Source organism: Glandiceps talaboti, chromosome 8 (genome assembly GCF_964340395.1).
Source record: "Glandiceps talaboti chromosome 8, keGlaTala1.1, whole genome shotgun sequence".
Lineage (NCBI taxonomy): Eukaryota > Metazoa > Hemichordata > Enteropneusta > Spengelidae > Glandiceps > Glandiceps talaboti.
The window spans coordinates 12,780,320-12,802,146 of NC_135556.1; the positions used below are offsets into that span (position 1 = coordinate 12,780,320).

Here is a 21,827-nt window from a genome sequence, read left to right on the forward strand (position 1 = left end):
TCATATTCATCTTCACTTTCAAAAATTGATCTCTAGCTCAATGTGAATATGATGATAGCTTCACACGTTCATCATCAGATTCGAAGTCTTCCGAATGGGTACGAACACGCGTTCGGTAAATCACATATCCTTCATTGGCAGGTTGAAATCATGTGATTGTAATTACTTTTCACTTGATTTGCGTGGATTTGCATGCTTTCTTCTTATTTTTGCCAGAGTATCCAATTTGCACCATGAATTATTGTTGTCATGGACCATAATTTTTACAATCGATTGCACTGACCATCCCCGATCAAGGGAACTACATACATTGTGATAATTGTGGTCTTGACAACACTATTTTGTGTAAATTTCACCATTGTAAGTGTTAAGTAGGGTTTCAAAGATAGCGACACTGCGGGAAATCAAAACACACCCAGCCAAGCCGTATTTTATTACATTACTCATACAGGTTTTTTGTACACCCAAATATTGATATTTCATTTTCAATGATATGGGAAAGGCATACTAAACATCCAAATTAGTTTTTTATATGACAACAATAATTCATGGTGCAAATTGGATACTCTGGCAAATCCACACAAATCAAGTGAAAAGTAACTACAATCACATGATTTCAACCTGCCAATGAAGGATTTATGTGATTTGCCGAACGCTTGTTCGTACCCATTCGGAAGACTTCGAATCTGATGATGAACGTGTGAAGCTATCATCATATTCACATTGAGCTAGAGGTCAACTTTTGAAAGTGAATATGAATATGAATATGATGGTAGCTTCACACTCGTATTATATGTAGCGAGCCCTGCTGGACGTGTAGTGCACGTGAGATAAGTGTACCACATTGGAAGACCACATTATCCATCAGTGTGGTGTCATATACACTGTTGCCCTCCTCTCTTCAAAGTGTGTTCCTAGCGTTTTTATTCTACCATGAGACATATCTCCATGACTAGTTCAAAAGATAACGTTATAAAGATCTATGAACAATTATAATGTTGACATTTGTGTAGTTGCAAAAACGATGAACTAGGGTGAGCTTTTACCTCTGTTTGAATAGATTAGCTGGCCTTATCTGAATCGTCAGCACTCTCGAAGTCAAAGGTCATCTCATGAATAATTGATCAGCTGGTTTTGGCGCTGCGTTCAATCATCACACAAGAAAGGTTCGGACTTTGTAGGTCTTGCTGTCGAGTATTTGTCCCAGAACGTTTCAAAATGACGATGTACGTCAACAAACGAGGTACGTTCGACTTTATGATATCACTAACATGCCTTTTATAGCAAACTATATCAATATATCATCTTACCAATGTATTTATATGAAAAGTTTTTTGTGTCTAGTCTACTCAACATTTCCCTCCACATTTTGTCTCGTTCAAGATGGCCGTCAGGAGAAGGTTATGTTCGACAAAATCACGTCCAGAATATCAAAATTGTGTTACAGTCTGAACAGCGAGTTTGTTGACCCGGTGAGTATAGGTTCTTATCTATTCTGTAAGTTATAATTTTGAGTGGCATATGGAACTGTTAATTGATTTGGGTGAAGGTGTGAAAAAGGCGCCAAAATTGAAAACAAACCAATAATGACACACGAAGAAGCAAAGTCAAACACTGACAGATATATTGAGACTTTTAGCGTACAGTATGGAAAACAGAAATGGACTGAAGGAAACCAGCGAAAGGCCAATTTTATGCTCATGTATGTGACTTGTTTTTCATTTTCTGGTAATATGCGTAGCCATTTCTATGGTGGCGAGCTTTATAAATTTCCCGGGAAATTAAACTTGTTCTGTTGACATGTAAACCATAGTTAGACATTATGGCGGTGAAACTTCGTTTGCTACGAAATAATACTAAACTAACAACTTTATCAGGCATATGAGTAAACAGTGAAACACGACAGAAGAAAATGTACCGTTATGTTGCTATCCTTATATTGTGAAAGACAACATATTCTTTTGTTTTGTGTACCATTGTTGGAACAGCTGTTAGTGTGAAAGATGGCGGGAAATACGAGTATCTGCCTTTTGTCCTCGATTCAAGGGCAATCCCAAATTTTGACGATATCATGATAACTGCCGCCAGAATTCAGGTTTTGCAGCGAGAAGAAAAAAAAATATATTCCATGTTTTTTTTAGGTAATTGTTGGAATAAAAACTTTGTGATAGTAACAACCAGAAAGTTAGAAACAAAACACCCGACCCTGTAGCAAGTGTTGGGTCAAGGTATAAGACAGTCACAGTGGAGTAAATAGTATCCTATATGTATATCCAGATTTAGAGTTGAAGATGAATTTTCTTTTGCATTTTAAATGAAAAAGCATTTACAGACTTTTTGAGTTATAGAAACTTCATAAGTTTGTAAATATGTCCTATCAAAGTTCTATCAAAGTCCTATCAAAGTTAATGGGCCATCCCATGACCTCATTAAAAAAATAGAACTAAAGCTACAGGGTATACAGGAAACTGCAATTCTACAAAAAATTCCCCTCTGTGTTAGTGTTACCATTCTTTTTCCGCAGCAAAACACTATACTCTCATTTCAGCCGTCAATGACATTCTTGTGTGTTGACACATCTAGCAAACTATCTCACATAGTAAGTCAGTCAGCAATGTACTACCATATGGTTTTGATAGCTATCATGTACAAAGATAGGTCCAGGGCATATTTCACATCTCGACTTTTTTCATGTTATAAATACTCAGTAGCTCAAGTTTACATGGAAATGTAGATCTCAATAACACAAAACTCATACATTATTATGTGTGTTTGCAGGCTGCCATCACCATGAAGGTAATAACTGGTGTCTATCCAGGTGTAACCACAGTTGAACTTGACACTTTGGCATCAGAGACTGCAGCTAGCATGACCACCAAACATCCTGACTATGCTGTCCTTGCAGCAAGAATTGCAGTATCAAATCTCCACAAAGAAACAACCAAGTTATTCACTTGTGAGTACACAAACCACACAACATAGCTGTGTTTCTGTTGACTTTTTTAATGGCCAGGCTGTTGCTCCCAGATTCAAACATCATTAGTTTTATCTTATCAGTGAATTCATATCAATTAATTAGGATCATTCATTTGTTTTGGATCAGCCATAGACCCTCCACCAACCTTTTCTATGCCTCTGCCAGACAAAATGTTCACACCTACATTTTACATCCTAATCAGTGTTTTATTTAAGGGCGGTAAGTAGGTAAAATCTACCGGGGTTCCCCACCTAAACTATGATACATTGCATGGGAAGCACTACCAGTTTTACCTCTTTCTCCCTTTCTGTTACCAGGGTTCCCAAACCTTAGCAAAAACACTGCTGAACATGTGAACTGGGCCTTTGACAACTACAGGGAATTTACATCTAGGTTATTTAGCAGTCACCAGTGTGCCCTCTAACAAAAGCCAACTTTTGTTGTTGTGAGTCAAAATGAGAAAAACTGGTATTTCTTGTGAGTCACCACATAGTAAGAGATGGGGGACCACCAAATATTGGTGTGTCACTAGAAATTGTGTGCGTCAGTGGCGCGTCAAATTGGCTTAGAGGGCACACTGGCAGTCACTGAGTGTAATTGTGAAGTTTTGATTTAAAATTATATCTGCTTTGAACAATAATAAATATTCTGTACTCAAGCCTTAGTTCAAGATGTTTGTTCATAAGTTACACTACAGCCTATAAATTTCAAATACCATTCTATAATGTATTTGATGCAAAAGTACCTCCTGCCAGGCTGATGCAGAAAAGTTGATCAGTGTAATTAAAGTCGCAGTGTTCTTGTATGTAGATTGATTACAATTGGATCATGTCATTTTTGTATTTCCACCTCTCGACTCATGATTTCACTGAATCTTTGGCCAGCAGGTGATTTGTTATTAACAACTCTCGTCTAACATGGATAAGATCTTAAATAAGTATGTTCTCATCATTGGGAAATAGATTTAATTTCTTTCTCGTATATCAATGTAATTTATCAAAGTTTTATGCTCCTCATCCTGGTAAATTTGATATGTGACAGTAAAAGTTTTGTAGTCTTTCTTAGTTTAATTTGATTATACTGTTGTGCATATTTTAGCTGTGATGACGGAACTGTACGAGTATGTGAATCCCAGGAATGGAAAACACTCACCGATGATCTCAAAGGAGGTGTATGATATCATCATAAACAATGGAGAGGTGAGTACAAAGATATTGTAGGTTGGAAAATAATGCTAATTTGGAAATACCATTGTAATAAAACCAAATGGCCATCAGCTTGCAAAATTTGCCTTGTTCTTCCGACTGTACAGAAAACACGGTGCTAACACCCTCGTTGGCATGTTTCTACCATGCTTCACTATTATTATGATAGTTCTAGGTTTTATTCCACAGTACATTTGCATAAGTGCCAGTACTTTGTCTGTTTTGATGTATTTGTCATGGCTTCAAGTTGTTGCAGTTTCAAAACTGATATATATTTCAATTGTTGCTTTTATGTTACAGCGTCTAAACTCTGCAATTATCTACGACCGAGATTTCAACTACAACTTCTTTGGTTTCAAGGTAAGTACATCACTCTTTTGATCTTTCAGTTATTTCTGTTTTTCATTGTGTAGACCATAGATGTAAAACACAGTTTGGTTTCACTTCTAACACCAGTTCAATATTTTGCCTAACCATGTCAATTTTACTGGGCTGACAAAATATTCATACATTCAATGAAAAATAAAACTAATCTTAGATATAAAGATTCACTTCTTATAACGTGTTGATAGTTTTGTTCCTCGAACTGTTCTAGTCATACATGTTGGATTTTAGGCTATCATAGAGTAAACTGAGCGATTTCACCCACTGCTGTGATGTCCACAAGACAAAGTCACACAGTATGTGGTTTTGCGGGCTCAGACATGTTCCTATTCTCTATTCAATGTCAAAGTTGTGACTTACAAATGTTGCACAACATGCCAAATAAATGTTGACATTTTCTAATATACATATCTGGTAATTTCTCCATATTTTCATTAAACACTGTTTACATGGTAAACTCTACCTTTATACTATAATCATTTTACTAAGGCTCTTGATCATGACTATGGTATGCATGAAATTATGCCAGTTCTTCAGATTTTGTGTCATTGTATAGTTTCAAAACTGAGCACACAGCTTGTGAGATAGGAAAATATTGCACAGAGTACCTACAGTACTATGTAGGCAATATCACAATTCTCAGTACCTGAAATACAATATTACTGCCTTGGTGCATCATAAAAATAATGAACATTCAGTTTCGTGGTCGACACCATTACTTACACCTCACGCACTTCACATGCATTTTACTATAGGCGCACATGAAAATAAGTCAAGGTCCTTGTTCTATTTTGACCCTCTAGCATGATGTAAAAAGCTATTACGGGTACCGAGAATAATACGGTTGTCAAAATTCAAACACAATGTACATGATTAAATGTCATACAGTACAATGATTCCATCATAATTATACTAATGTGTTATAAAAATTCAAACATGATGTACATGGATGTAATACCATTACAGAAGGGCGCACTGATTCAACCATGCATATTTTTCCTACAGACACTTGAGAGGTCTTACCTGTTGAAGGTTAATGGTAAAGTTGCTGAGAGACCACAACACATGTTGATGAGGGTATCAGTTGGAATCCATCAAAATGATATAGATGCTGCTATTGAGGTGAGTGTTATACATTGTGTTGTCAAAGCTGGACATCTACAGTATCATTTACAGTGGATGAAAAAAAAAGAAATTATTTGTGAATGTACGGTAATAAACCTATAACCAATTTTATCGAGTCTTTATAAAATAGAATGCAACTCAGACCAATTTCCCTGAAAATTCACTGTCTTGTTGAAGGAAATTAATCATTTGTATTTTCTCAGTGTTAACATATAGTTAGTGGCAGCCATATTGGATTTTAAATGAGTTGGTTTTCATGTAGTGGCTATTGTTTACAATTTTTATAATCCGTTTTTTTTTCTTGATTTAAACTGAAATACGTTGGACCATGTGCCCTCTAATGATAGCCAAATTTTGTTCTTGCGAGTCAGAATCAAGAACTGGGATTTCTTGCAAGTCACAATAGTAAGAGATAGGGGAACACCAAATTTTGGTCTATCACTAGAAATTATGTGTGCCACTGACACGTCAGATTAGCTTAGCGGACACACTGGTGTTGAATTTTTCTTGAACAAAGTAACAGCAAAAGTTGAGCCTTGTATTACAGAGATGCAGTAAATGTTGATTAAACTATACTTCAATTTCCTATTTACATGTCGTGTATATATTGCCAACACTAGAAGTGAACCTTTCCATTTCTGTTTTGTTTCACAGACATACAATTTGCTGTCAGAGAAGTGGTTTACCCATGCATCCCCTACATTGTTCAATGCTGGTACATGCAGACCACAACTCTCAAGGTAAATAACATCAATGTACATGTATATAAAGGCCAGTATAGAAAGAAATGGATATCTTCCATTATGCCCATAGTTTCTATTTATAATTTAGTTGTCTGATGTTTCCCTAACTATTTGACATTTCCTTTCTCTATGTAGTTGCTTCCTGCTGACAATGAAGGATGACAGCATAGAAGGAATCTATGACACATTAAAACAGTGTGCCTTGATTTCAAAGAGTGCTGGAGGAATTGGTGTTAATGTTCACTGTATTAGAGCTTCTGGTAGTTACATAGCCGGGGTAAGTGATATCATCTCACCCTAATAACTTGTCTAAACAGAGAAGATATTTGAGTTAGAAGAACAACATGCAATTATTCAATAGTTAAAAGGACAAAATAATACAGAAAAACATTCCCTATATTTGTAGCATACAGTTCCCCATGTTATTGCCCACTACTATTTTGACAAATGCTTGAGAAAAGATATGCCGAGGCTAAGGACTTGTTGTGTTCAAGTTTCTGAGTAGTGAAATGTCAGAGAGATGGATTATTAATATAGAGAATTTGATCTCTTTGCACAGACTAATGGTAACTCTAACGGTCTGCTGCCAATGTTGAGGGTTTACAATAATACTGCAAGATATGTTGACCAAGGAGGAAACAAGGTAAGATATAGACTGGTACAAATTTTGAAATGGTGTGTGTGTGTGTGTGTGTGTGTGTGTGTGGTGACAATGGTGGGGGTATACCAAGGTGGGATGTTTGAAAATGGGGGGGGGGGGGGGTATCAAGGGGGAAATAGTGAAAACTGGAGGGAGGGGGATAAACAAGGTAAGAAACAGACTTGCACAAGTTTGAAAACTGGAGGGGGGGGGGTTAAACAGTGTATAGAACTGTATGCTTTGTACCAATGTGACCTCTAAAGCTATTTGATATGCCTCTCTGACAGGAAATTCTTGTGATACATGGTAACTCCGAAAAAATAGTGCAAAGTGTCCCCAGTACCAGGTTAACCCGGTTTATATGTTGTTTATTTAACACAAACACTTTTCATGTATGGTTCTTTCTTAGCGTCCTGGTGCCTTTGCTATATATTTGGAACCCTGGCATGCAGACATATTTGAGTTTCTGGATGCCAAGAAGAATACAGGCAAAGAAGAACAGCGTGCTAGAGATCTCTTTTATGCTTTGTGGATCCCCGATTTGTTCATGAAACGTGTTCAAGATAACAAAGACTGGACATTGATGTGTCCAAATGAATGTCCTCGACTGCATGATACATGGGGGAAGGAGTTTGAGGAGCTTTATGAAAAGTAAGCCATGCTTGTTAATGTTTACACCCCCTCCTTTCAACTGTAAGATGCCTTCATGGTGGTTCTGACAGGGAAGCCATGGAAGGGTTTACTGATCTGAAGTATACAAAACTACGCTTTTTACCACTACTGAACTGAGCTTCAGTCAATCATGCTGTAGGCATGGCAAAATTGTGCATGTGTCAGTAAACGACTTAGTAAAAGACCAGTTGCCGTGGTAATTGTTAAGGATATTTCTTCGTTTTGAAATTATTGAAATGAAAGTGCAAAGTACACACATGTTGTAAGATTCAATGCAAAGTAGTAGTTTTATATCAGGCCTGACCAGTGTGCCCTCCAAGTCAATTTGACTCGCCACTGATGCACACAATTTGGAGTGATGCACCAAAATATGGTGTTCCCCTATCTCTTACTATGTGATGACTCACAAGAAATCCCAGTTTTATCATTTTGACTCACAACATCAAAATTTGGCTGTCATTAGAGAGCACACTGGGCCTGACAGTGTTTGGCGGGTAATATACTTGTGTCTATTTTGGAATTGTTCAAACCAATACTTATGATAGCTTGACCATACTGCAGCACTTTAAATTTTAAAAAAACCTGATTGTTGATCAAAAAGTTTAATCTCGAAACTACTGCTCTAATTCATCTAATGGGAGTGTTTGTAGGTGTGTCCAGATGAAGAATTATTGAAGACAGTATTACTCCTTGTCAATGTTTATTTTTATGGCTTTGTAAGCCAACACTTGGTTTGAATTGATGTTTAACCATGATACTATTCATTGGTTAGGTACGAGAAGCAAAACAAAGGCAGGAGAACTATCAAAGCCCAGCAGTTGTGGTATGCAATCATTGAAGCTCAAACAGAGACTGGAACACCGTACATGTTATACAAAGATGCAGCCAACAGCAAGTCAAACCAACAGAATCTAGGAACAATCAAATGTAGTAATTTATGTACAGAAATTATTGAATACAGTAGTGCTGATGAGGTGAGTTGGTCCTTGTTTTAAGTTTATTCAAACCACAAAAACTTGTTAAAGTGAACTTCAAATTACTGATGCATAACAGAGTTGGTATATGTATGTATGCATGCATGCATGTATGTATGTATGTATGTATGTATGTATGTATGTATGTATGTATGTATGTACTATGTATGTATACATGAGCTGTAAAATTGCTTTCAAAATAACATGAGTTTTCATGTTAAAACAATCATTGTTACTATTAATAAAACCTTCATCATAAATTAAAATATCGCAATAAGGGAAGGGAATTAAAGTGGAACAAAGATGACCTTTTGAATTACTTTCTGTACAGCTTTTCAAATATTAATACAATACTGAATTTTAGTTTTAAATTGACATTTCTTAGTGTCATTGCATTTCTTGGTTTGTCTTCTTTTTTTTAACAGGTGGCTGTTTGTAACCTCGCATCCATAGCTCTAAATATGTTTGTCAAACCAGATAAAACGTATGATTTTAACAAGTTGATTGAAGTCACTGGTGTGATTGTACGAAATCTAAACAAAATTATAGAAGTCAATTTTTATCCCATTGTAGAGGTGAGTAATGGTGTGGGACATTATTCCTCAATTTTTTTATTTATTTTTTTTCATTTGGCCAAGGAAAATATGCAGCTCATTTTATAAGTAGCTGGTAAAATTGGAAAAGTAGGCAGTAATACCTACAGGGGAGACCCAGGAAAATGCCCGTAATGGATGTGTAGTGATTGAAACAAAGAATTTATAAACACAACTTCCTGGAAAAGTAGCTTACAGGAAATTACGGAGTAGCTGGTTTTTTGGCATCTACCAACCCTTGTCCACATCCCTGAATAACATGGCATTAGTATTTTCATGAAGAAAAGTATTGGATAATAGTATGAATTTGTGAAGTTCACCTTCAAGAAATAAAAGTGAACGATAATTACAATTCGGAACATTTGTGACAGACTAGACTGACCAGTAAATAAATCTCACATTTTCTGTTTGAATACAATATATATTTTTGAATCCTATGTGACTTACGCATGGTGTGTAATGATGAATGTTCTGATTATCTGAAACATTTTCTTTTGACTGTCACTGTGACAGATTTGAGACTTGCAAGAAATGGCTTGAAAAGGAAAATCGTCCTATCTCATATTGCATCTAAAACGAGCCATATTTTACAAAAAAAAGTATTTTTCATAGGAAGAAAAATTAATGTCGTGGAACTGAATATCACGTTTAAGTCACGGGGAGGGGGAAAATTGTAAGTATTGTGAAATATCTTGTGATACGCAATTCTGAACGTTTGTGACATAGACTGACCAGTAAATAAACCAGAGCAGAAGGATGTTCAAGTCATGGGGGATTGCAAGTTGATTGTGTAAGGTGATGCTAACAGAGTTCATTCATACTTAACAGGCTCGCAACAGTAACATGCGTCATCGGCCAATTGGTATCGGTGTACAGGGTCTAGCTGATGCGTTCATTCTGATGAGATATCCATTTGATAGTCCTGAGGCTCAGCATCTGAATAAACAGATCTTTGAGACAATCTATTACGGTGCCTTGAAAGCCAGTTGTGAACTTGCAAAGGAACAAGGTCATTATGAAACATATGAAGGCTCACCAGTCAGCAAAGGAGTAAGTAATAAATGATGCCTTGTTCAACTAACGTGTATATAGAAAGTTGAAAATAATTGCACTGAAAATGTACAGATTTATTCCCGAGATAAGTAGTTGCTAGTGTAGTAATGGTAAGAATACAAAATGAATTATTGTAATTAATGGAAGTACAAAGAAAAAATACACTACAATGGTATCAATACACCTTAGGCTGGTTATAGGAAAGACAAAAGATTTCATGGTTTGGCCACTAGGAGTGCTGTTTGCAAGCTGTCTTGGGGCCAGAAGTAAGGATAATATACCCAAAAGTCATTCTAACTTGAGTCAATCCTAGCCATTATAGAGTATTTGGTTGTAATGCACAACATTAATTTACCCAATAATAATAAGCTCTTCTGTTATGCAAATTAAGTATCAGATTTTAGACTAAGAAAACCACACTAGGGTATAAACCAGATGTACAGACCAGATGTAGTCATGTACAGGTGTGACAATGTTTGGCTATGCATAATTTTGCCCTTGAACCGTACACTGCATTTATCAAAACAATTCTATGGAAAAATTGCATTTGAATTCCCCAAGTTTGAGATGGTTTTTTCACAGAACGTACTGTATTCTTAGGGTTTTTGTGTATGTTTTGCGTTGTGAGGTAAAAAATCCCGTATTTTTTTCTCCCTTTCCAGATTCTACAGCAGGACATGTGGGGTGTAACACCAACAGATTTGCATGATTGGGATGCTCTGAAGAAAGACATTGCCAAATATGGAGTTAGGAATAGTTTGTTGATGGCTCCCATGCCAACCGCTTCTACAGCACAGATCCTTGGAAATAATGAAGCAATTGAACCATACACTAGTAACATCTACTCAAGGAGGGTATTGTCTGGAGAATTTCAGGTGTGTAAAGTTGGTCGAGATATGTTATTCCCAATGTTTTTCTTAAATGAGGGTGCTATCTGGAGAATATTTTCCGACAACAACGAAAGATATTGGGGGATTACATAATCATGCCCCTCAAATACAATTTATTAAACATTTGTAAAAACCATGACAATCTAATATCCCTTGATTCTGTATTGAGTGCATCTGCTTCCCATTCTACAGTTCATGACATTATTCATATTGTCGATAATTTTAATGAAATCTAAATGAACTTGTTGATTGAGGAATAGTCTTTTTTTTTAATGCAAGTGTTTATGCGTCTCTTTCTACAGGTGGTAAATCACCATCTCCTCAACGACTTGACAGAACTTGGTCTGTGGAATGATGATACAAAGAATATGTTGATTGCCAACAATGGATCTATCCAGGTAATCTTTGAATACATTCCTAAGTATTGCTAAATAAGTTGATGAAAACGTGATTGTTTTACTTGCATTGTATACAGTAATGGAAAAAACTTGGTGGGGGTTAGACATTTCGATAGAAAGTTACTCTAAAGACGAATGGTAGAACACGTCAGCAAAAAATGACATGGTTTGCCTTAAAACATCAGAATTTTGTTTTGGGAACCTCCCAGTAAAGTGACTGGGCAACTCGGATTTCACAGACCCACCATCTTTATCAAAAAATACTGAATTTTTCATTTTCCTGACATGAAAGTGATAGTACCAATTGATTTCTCTTGCCCATTTTATACTAGGTGCAAAAGCTGCTGGTTGCCAAAATGCACAATTTGTTATATTTGTATCTTAGACTTCAGCATCTACGTAACAAGGAAAGAAAAGGGTCATTCGAGATTTGTATTGAGATTGAAATCTGGTATTCAATTCGCTAAAATGGTTTATATACTCTCTCAAGGCCCAAAGTAGAATTTGGATAAATTGTTTTGAAAAAAAAACTTGTATATAGGTACTAAAGGCTATAGAACAGAGTAAAGAAGAATATCAGGAGATGAAATGATGATACGGTGTACGTTTGGGGGTGGAATGGTAACAGAACCTGAAGAAAGGTTTCATAGCTGGTGGATATTCACTTATTCCTTGCACAATGCCAGAATGGAATCTCTTACCTTTAGCCATTCAACAATCAAAGACAACAGACAGTTTCAAATCTGCCCTCTCCAGCATTGATATAACCGATCTCATAGCTCGTGCTCACCTGAAGACGAGCGAGATCTGAAGGACGCCGCCAATGTGATGATAATCCTTTTTAGATGTTTACACAGTATAGAAGTAGAAGATAAGAGATACAGAGCAGTGACTTCATAGTTTTATCTGTGTGTTTTACAGGACATTGAGGGTATACCAGAAGACATCAAGATGTTGTACAGGACAGTTTGGGAGATATCTCAGAAGAACATTATCAACATGGCAGCAGATAGAGGAGCTTTTATTGACCAGAGTCAGTCACTTAACATACACATAGCTGAACCTAACTATGGCAAACTATCCAGTATGCACTTCTATGCCTGGAATAAGGTAAGAATCTCTATGGGAATTTGTCTTTTACACAATTGACTGTGAGGGCGCTGTTATGAGTTTTTTTCCACTAAGTTGTGTAATGTGCTTTTTCTGATTCAACGCAACAATTTACTCTAAAACAGCATATGAAAGCATGGTGCCATCTGGGTCGATACATCTGTCGGGGGGGGGGGGGGGCATAATCTTGGCCACTTATGATTTTAGATACAAACTTCTCCAAAGCATTGAAAGACACACCCACCAACCAACCCACCTTTTCATAACATTACACTTCTATGTGTTTGAGAGGCACAGACTTCTGGTTTGTCTATTTTAGAATAAATAAATCATTTGAAAATTCAGTTTTATTGAAATGACAGTCTAGGTGCGAGATGTTATACAAAATACTTCAGGAAAATAATTTGAAAGCTGGTATGCTATATTTCTGGTAGCCACCTTGCCATCACTTTCAAAAGAAGTGTTACAAGAGGGCACCCCACGTCAGGGAAAATGAGGGCTAAAAATCACATGACTACATGACAAAGTCAACAAAATATGACTACAACAACTCTGAGTTTATAAAGATTGTGTCATATGATCAGAAACAAGTCACCTGAATGTTTTGACTGGTTGAGAATGCAACTATCTTTTGCTATGGATTTCTAGCAATAATGATTTACAATTGTACAATGATTATGACGTGGTGACGTTCATCTGGGCCAAAAGACACCTAAACAGCACACCTCGAGTGGCCTTAACGCTACCAACTTTTGTCCAAAATATGGCATGTTGAAACACTTGGAAAAAAGTGACTAAAGTGTACATAATGTCACAGTGAAAAATTATGAAAAATGAGTTTTGATTAAGGGTGGAGATGGGGGGGGGGGGCACTCTTTTGTGGCACTTTTTCAAAATCATGAATATAGTTCGATTTGTAACATCAGTACTTGTACCCAAACGACTTGTATTATCATTTCACAGGGCTTGAAGACAGGAATGTACTACCTCCGTACTAGACCAGCTGCTGACCCAATCAAATTCACATTAGATAAATCATCACTTAAACAGACCCAAACTCAAGCTGCAAAGGCAAAAGAGGAAGCCCAGAAAAACGAAGCTGCAATGGTGTGTTCATTGCAAAACAAGGACGATTGCCTTATGTGTGGATCTTAAATTGAAGACATTGTGCTGTGACAATTACTGTGTGTGTGTGTGTTGACTGATGTCATAAATGATATGAACTAGGAATATAAAGTTGGTCTCGGATTCAAAATCAGATTCATATCGGAGGACATTCTCATGTTGAGCCTCAGGTTCAGTCTCATATCCGAAAAATCATGATAACGCAAAAAAAAAAAAAAAGCAGTCCAGACTATAGGAAATGTTCCCCCTTCATGCTTGCTTGATGGGAAAGGGAATGTCTCAGCTAGCCTGCATGGCGAAATTACCTGAAAATCAAGAGATAAAAGTTTGTCGCCAAGACATTTGTGAGAGGTCAAAGTTCAGCTGATGTGTTTGTTGGTAGGTGCACTATTCCAATGATGGAATCTGCATTGCGGCCGTTTAAAAAAAAAATTTCTTATTTAAAAGTCTGTAGAAGTAATATTTTACAATGGGTGAGAAGTGGGACATTTCCTGTACTCGCTATGTTATAATTTCTTGTTTGACCGCTTTCTGGTGTTGTTGTGATTTTTCAAATATGAGACAACCTGAGGTTCAATATTAGACTGGCTTCATATTGTCCTCCATTGTGAATCTGAATCTGATTCTGAATCTGAGACCAACTTTATACTCCTTAATAAACTGTCTATAACCATTAATAATGTAATGTAGTTATCAACTTTACATTTGCTCTACCTATGCAATATTTGACCTCCCTCTAAGAACTTTGACACATTTGCATAAATATTCCAGACTTGACTTGTGCATAATGTGATTTACAAAAATAAATTCTTGTAGTCTCCTGAGTATTTTAGCCCTCATCCATTTCAGAATGTGAACTCTATTTATGCAGTAACTGGTAGGATACACATATTCAAGGCAAATGGCATCATTCACATTGCAAAGAATAATAACACTTTTATATAAAGAATGAACAGAAATTGTGTATTTTTCTATGTTTCAATTTCAAGTGCTGAAGATTGTAGCAGGCTTTTTTTTTACACTTTGTAGTGTACACTGTATATAGATGACCATTCAACATTAAATCTTGCATTTGGGTTTGTAATCTGCAAATACATATTTAATATACGTTACACTGGTATTACTTTTTGGGGGGGTTCTTTCAAGAAGTTCTTTCCTTTCAATTTAATTTATTTCCCAGCCTACTCTGCAGTAGGTTTATTTCATTCTTTTGGTAAGATATTAAAGGGTACCCCAGTTATGGGGGGGGGGGGGGGTTCTAGCAAATTTGCAAATATTCCTTTTCCCACAATTTTAGTGGGGGGAACCCTAGGAAGGGAATCTGGTAAAATTTACTAAGAATATCACACCTTGTACGTGGGGGTGGGTGGGATGACTCCTGTAACACAAGTGTAAAGCTTTGATAAGATTCCTGTACCTTTTACCAATGACATTCGTTTTTGAACCACAGCAACACTAACAATGGAGAAATCTATCAAATTTACATTCTATCCTATGTGGCGTAATTTTGATTTGATTTTCCATACTTTGAATCACAATTTTAGCATTTTCTGTGGAAAGGTTTACCTCCTTAACCCCAAACTCTTTGTATGGTACCCTTTAAATTTTAGCAACATGTGACGTATTGTATCCTTTTTTAGGATGAGATTCTTTGAATATCAGAATAAATTGATATTACTCCTTTCGTTACCAATTTCAGCTTTTATTACTGAGAGCAAGAAGAGATCCTCTTCAAGAATTAATCATGTTTGAGTTAATTATCACTATCATTGTGTAAGCTTAGGTTGTAAATGTAATCTATAATCTGTTTTTTGCTTTTGAATACAATATTACTTCTATAACTATCGTGAGTGATGTGTCGGTTTATTTCGGTCATATATTTTTGTGGTGGTATGGTTTATGAACATGAAATAACCTTTTTGTTGGATTTCTGTGTGCGCAAGTGTAGACTTGACAGTGCCCTTCCTGTGGTAGATCCCAGTCCTTTCTAAAATTTGTCATGGTGGCGCTCTACTTCCTGTCTGTGTGTACCTTGGGGGTATACATGGTATAGGTTACTCAGTTAATCATAGAGCACTGCTGCTTTCCTCTGTGTCTGAACAATATGAAAAACATCCCTGATTTACACTTCTACAGAATACCAAGGGACAAAGCTCTTGAAACTGCACTACGAGGTTAAGATACCCCTAGTTTGAGTGAGGGCGCTGTATTCTCAATTTCCTGTTTGCAGACTGGAATGGCCTCATACACCATACCACACAGCTGTATCTGGGACGGTTTTTTTTTTTCTTCAAGTGTAAGGCCTGATAAAAAAAATTGTGTGGTTCCGGTTTCGCTCTATTTTAGAATAGGTGGGGTAGGTAGATTTTTTTTTTCATGCTCGAGTGTAGTTCAGGTGTTCCATTATTTTCCAAACAAACAAACAAGGACCTGGTATATGTTATTTCACATCGGTTTTTCAAGTAGAAAAACGTAGTAAAGTTGTTTTATAAATTAAAAATCCAAAATAAATACCCAATTCTCATCCATATTGGCACTTTAAGTTGATGCCAGTTTCCGCATCCACTAAGTTCTCGTGAGACTTCACAATTTTTGCGATTTTATTATTTTTTCTCGAATACGTAAAAAAAAAAGTTTAGGGTCGGCAGTGAAAAACTAGGTGGAGTCGGGTAACCGAAACCAAACACTTATTTTTTTTTACGCCTAATCGATCAAAGACATATTTACTAAAAAGTCGTCAGTTATATAAAAAGACATTTATTATTTGTGACCAAAGACCAATTTGCACCATTTCATAACATTGCAGGTTTTTAGAAGATCAAATTTTAGACCAAAATACATTGTAGGAATTCCATACTGAGTAAGGAAATGGGAGTCACAAAACGTAGTGTTCACTCGTACTTTTTCCCTCAGGAGGCAACATTTTGGGGCAATTAATGGCACAGTTGTGATTTGGTAGACAATAGACCACACTTTAGACCAATTTATCGAAATCGAAAACAATGTAGACTCGGAGTGGACCCCATGTCAAACTCTTCAACTCGAAAATCAAACCAAAGGGCTCATGCGCTAGAAAAAAATGAACTCAAATGGCGGCTCAAACACCCGGGCGCAAACATTAAACATTACGTATAGTCCATAGGGACTCGAGGGGGTAATTTCGTAAAATATCAAAGACTACGCTGATTCCTGTGACGTGCATCATTATGGTGCGCATAAATTTTCTCGTGAAGAGTGTCACGCCAACAAATTAATAAGCCACCAGGGTTTCAATTGTTCATCGTTAGTGTCCATTACAAGTCATCAAACTTATATTAAATGCATTTTCTAATGTTTTGACCTTCATATTATATCATGAGTTGTCAAACAGCCCCCCACATGATGGACAGAAGTGACGTTATCTACAAAATTATCTATCATTTTCAACGGTAAATTACCATGCTACGATCTAGTAATTATCAAAAATTGACTTGTAGTGTCAAACTTTCCTCCAAGTTTTATGTAAGAGTACGAATATGTCTTTCTCATATAAGACATAACCGCCGTCAACTCGCTAAATTTCTAGCCAACCTCTTCAACTTACATACTGTGAGTAAAAGGGGGTGGAGGGGGGCATTTACTGTTGCCTGACATCATATTACAAGTGTGTCGAATCACACATTCGATACAAGATAGACATGGTCATAGTTGATGATAAAAAACACACCACATTAAGTTGATTGATATGTATCCATCTGTTCCCAGGCGAAAATTGTCAGTTAGAGCAAGAAGAGTTCCTCTTCAGGAATTAATTATGTTTTGAGTTAATTATATCCATATCATTGTGTAAGCTTAGGTTGTAAATGTAATCTATAATCTGTTTTTTGCTTTTGAATACAATATTACTTCTATAACTATCGTGAGTGATGTGTCGGTTTATTTCGGTCATATACTTTTGTGGTGGTATGGTTTATGAACATGAAATAACCTTTTTGTTGGATTTCTGTGCATGCAAGTGTAGACTTGACAGTGCCCTTCCTGTGGTAGATCCCAGTCCTTTCTAAAATTTGTCATGGTGGCGCTCTACTTCCTGTCTGTGTGTACCTTGGGGGTATACATGGTATAGGTTACTCAGTTAATCATAGAGCACTGCTGCTTTCCTCTGTGTCTGAACAATATGAAAAACATCCCTGATTTACACTTCTACAGAATACCAAGGGACAAAGCTCTTGAAACTGCACTACGAGGTTAAGATACCCCTAGTTTGAGTGAGGGCGCTGTATTCTCAATTTCCTGTTTGCAGACTGGAATGGCCTCATACACCATACCACACAGCTGTATCTGGGACGGGGTTTTTTTTCTTCAAGTGTAAGGCCTGATAAAAAAAATTGTGTGGTTCCGGTTTCGCTCTATTTTAGAATAGGTGGGGTAGGTAGATTTTTTTTCATGCTCGAGTGTAGTTCAGGTGTTCCATTATTTTCCAAACAAACAAACAAACAAACAAGGACCTGGTATATGTTATTTCACATCGGTTTTTCAAGTAGAAAAACGTAGTAAAGTTGTTTTATAAATTAAAAATCCAAAATAAATACCCAATTCTCATCCATATTGGCACTTTAAGTTGATGCCAGTTTCCGCATCCACTAAGTTCTCGTGAGACTTCACAATTTTTGCGATTTTATTATTTTTTCTCGAATACGTAAAAAAAAAGTTTAGGGTCGGCAGTGAAAAACTAGGTGGAGTCGGGTAACCGACACCAAACACTTATTTTTTTTTACGCCTAATCGATCAAAGACATATTTACTAAAAAGTCGTCAGTTATATAAAAAGACATTTATTATTTGTGACCAAAGACCAATTTGCACCATTTCATAACATTGCAGGTTTTTAGAAGATCAAATTTTAGACCAAAATACATTGTAGGAATTCCATACTGAGTAAGGAAATGGGAGTCACAAAACGTAGTGTTCACTCGTACTTTTTCCCTCAGGAGGCAACATTTTGGGGCAATTAATGGCACAGTTGTGATTTGGTAGACAATAGACCACACTTTAGACCAATTTATCGAAATCGAAAACAATGTAGACTCGGAGTGGACCCCATGTCAAACTCTTCAACTCGAAAATCAAACCAAAGGGCTCATGCGCTAGAAAAAAATGAACTCAAATGGCGGCTCAAACACCCGGGCGCAAACATTAAACATTACGTATAGTCCATAGGGACTCGAGGGGGTAATTTCGTAAAATATCAAAGACTACGCTGATTCCTGTGACGTGCATCATTATGGTGCGCATAAATTTTGTCGTAAAGAGCGTCACGCCAACAAATTAATAAGCCATCAGGGTTTCAATTTGTCATCGTTAGTTTCCATTACAAGTCATTAAACTTATATTAAATGCATTTTCTAATGTTTTGACCTTCATATCATATCATGAGTTGTCAAACAGCCCCCCACATGATGGACAGACGTGATGTTATCTACAAAATTATCTATCATTTTCAACGGTAAATTATCATGCTACGATCTAGTAATTATCAAAAATTGACTTGTAGTGTCAAACTTTCCTCCAAGTTTTATGTAAGAGTACGAATATGTCTTTCTCATATAAGACATAACCGCCGTCAACTCGCTAAATTTCTAGCCAACCTCTTCAACTTACGTACTGTGAGTAAAAGGGGGTGGAGGGGGGGGGGGGCATTTTCTGTTGCCTGACATCATATTACAAGTGTGTCGAATTTTAATTTTCACATCACACATTCGATACGAGGTAGACATGGTCATAATTGATGATAAAAAACACACCACATTAAGTCGATTGATACGTATCCATCTGTTCCCAGGCGAAAACTGTCAATTATCGAACTGTTTACTTAAAAGAGAAGACATTACCTGCCATTAGACCCAATCCCGCCCATTGCCTTCGATTGAAAGTAATTATAATTTGGTACATTAAATCCGGGGTGTAATGGCTTTATAGAACTGTCAGTACATTAAAGGCGTACAGTGGTTTTATAGAATTGTCAGTACATTAAGATGGTGCAGTGGCTTTATAGAATTACTATACAATTATGGGTAACAGTACTTTGCATTAAGGGGTGCAGCAGTGGCTTTATAGAATTACTATACAATTATGAGTAACAGTACTTTACATTAAAGGGTGCAGTGGCTTTATAGAATTACTATACAATTATGAGTAACAGTACTTTGCATTAAGGGGTGCAGCAGTGGCTTTATAGAATTGTCAATACGTTACATTTAAAGTTTTTTTCTCACTTTTTTTGGAGGAGGGGGTTCAGTAAAAATCTGTACATAAATCAATAGCCTATCCTCGAGCTCCCACTAACCTCATTACACCATAAAGCTTTACATCAACAGGGGATGGACCTCACAAAAACAATTTCCATGTCCACATAGAACAGGAATCCCTTTCCCAGGTTTTTAAGCAGCGTCGTAATTTTCGATATTTTACTTCCACTGAACCAATGAGTAGTATATTAATGGTAGAAATGTCTATATTTCTTGTACCTGAAGGGGACCCCATTCAACCTCCCTGATATGAATTTAGTGGATTATGTTGTGTTATTTAAACACCGAAACCTAAATAATAAGTTGCAAATTGGTATCCGTTATTAAAAAAAGAAAAAAAAGAGACGATCACCATACCAAGGTGGGTTCGGTCTGTTTTAAAAGAACTGGGCTGGGGGGGGGGGTGTCTCAGATTATAGCTAGGTTTGCTGTGAGCGAAGGGGGGGGTCTCAGATTATAGCTAGGTTTGCTGTGAGCAAAGGGGGGGGGGTTCTCAGATTATAGCTAGGTTTGTTGTGAATGAAGGTGGGAGGGGTCTCAGATTATAGCTAGGTTGTTGTGAGCGCAGTGAGAATGTGCCAGCCCACCTTCGGCCGCATTACCTGATCACTCCCTAAATTGATCCAAATAGCAGTGAATATGAGTTCAATCTGTTCGTGTAATCAACTTGTTTTGGAGTACTCTCAGTGATAACACGTAGTACTTAAAAGGGACACAACTCGAGTTTACACATTTTGGGCGGAATTTGGCTGCATATTCAAAAAATACTCCCAGTATTCAACTTAATGAAGCATTCAAGTATTTGCAATTGACTGAACTTAACCTGATATTAAGAAATAACGTATAAATGACTGAATGGTGTAATTCTTCATAATTACATTTTTAAAAATTATCCCTGCAGTGTGAAATAAACTGTTTTAACAATGGCCAGGAGACAATGGCAAACGAGGCATGCATTGGCATTGACTGGTAAAGTAGTCCTTGTAACTCTACATGTGGGTTTTTTCTATTATCGTTCTTTCCATCGTATACTCAAATGCAGAATAACATAACTACTGTTACAGTAACTGTCTCAAATCCTGAGGGACTCTGGTAGATTCGACACTTATCGTGTTATCGTACCATGCTGGGTTTCCTACATCAACATCAGTAATTTCAGACTGTGTGTTTGAATTGAGAGGAGACACGGCTAATGTACAAAAGCAATTTCTGACACTTCTTATCATCCGGTGTGTTTAGCTTGCCAGTCGGCGTCAGTTGCTATAGGTACTACGATATAAAAGAAAGTGGACACTCTCACTGTATTAGTTGAATGACAATACTAGTAATATGGATACACGTTATTATTGTAAAGTTCGTTATCAACTGTGGCTATATTATTGTAAACACTCGAAACATCTTGACAAAGCAAAGCGTCTTCGATTCAACACGACCATTTTGACATGACGTTGATGAGTCAAGGTGGAATGATGCATGAGTGGCTCTTCAGACCACTCTGACTAAAAGTTCTGAGATGGCTGAGACATAAACCAAACACCTTGTGTGGTGGCAACGACACAATCAACACCTTCCACGTTTTCACACGAGCATATGCAAGCACTCGTGCCCATTGTCAGCAATCTCCACAGACTCCACAAACTGACTTGATAAGT

General features: G+C 36.8%; 1 protein-coding gene across 1 annotated transcript; it reads left to right on the forward strand.

The window, feature by feature from the left end:
* Nucleotides 1–1,156: 1,156 nt before the first annotated feature.
* LOC144439533 (ribonucleoside-diphosphate reductase large subunit-like) lies at nt 1,157–15,630 on the forward strand. Its single transcript, XM_078128838.1, has 17 exons — nt 1,157–1,243; nt 1,384–1,472; nt 2,779–2,956; nt 4,076–4,176; nt 4,483–4,542; nt 5,572–5,688; nt 6,346–6,431; nt 6,570–6,711; nt 6,994–7,077; nt 7,484–7,725; nt 8,519–8,720; nt 9,146–9,295; nt 10,142–10,363; nt 11,029–11,241; nt 11,559–11,654; nt 12,576–12,764; nt 13,728–15,630. Exons 1-17 carry the CDS (start codon nt 1,219–1,221, stop codon nt 13,917–13,919), a joined length of 2,388 nt encoding a protein of 795 aa, XP_077984964.1. The 5' UTR covers nt 1,157–1,218; the 3' UTR covers nt 13,920–15,630.
* The last annotated feature ends 6,197 nt before the right edge of the window (nt 15,631–21,827 follow it).

Excerpts from the sequence above, each read along its gene's own strand:
- LOC144439533 (XM_078128838.1), top strand. The coding sequence starts at position 1,219 with ATGACGATGTACGTCAACAAACGAG. Across the intron at positions 4,177-4,482 it reads TCATCATAAACAATGGAGAG|CGTCTAAACTCTGCAATTAT; the intron begins GTGAGTACAAAG and ends TTTATGTTACAG. Across the intron at positions 10,364-11,028 it reads GCTCACCAGTCAGCAAAGGA|ATTCTACAGCAGGACATGTG; the intron begins GTAAGTAATAAA and ends CTCCCTTTCCAG.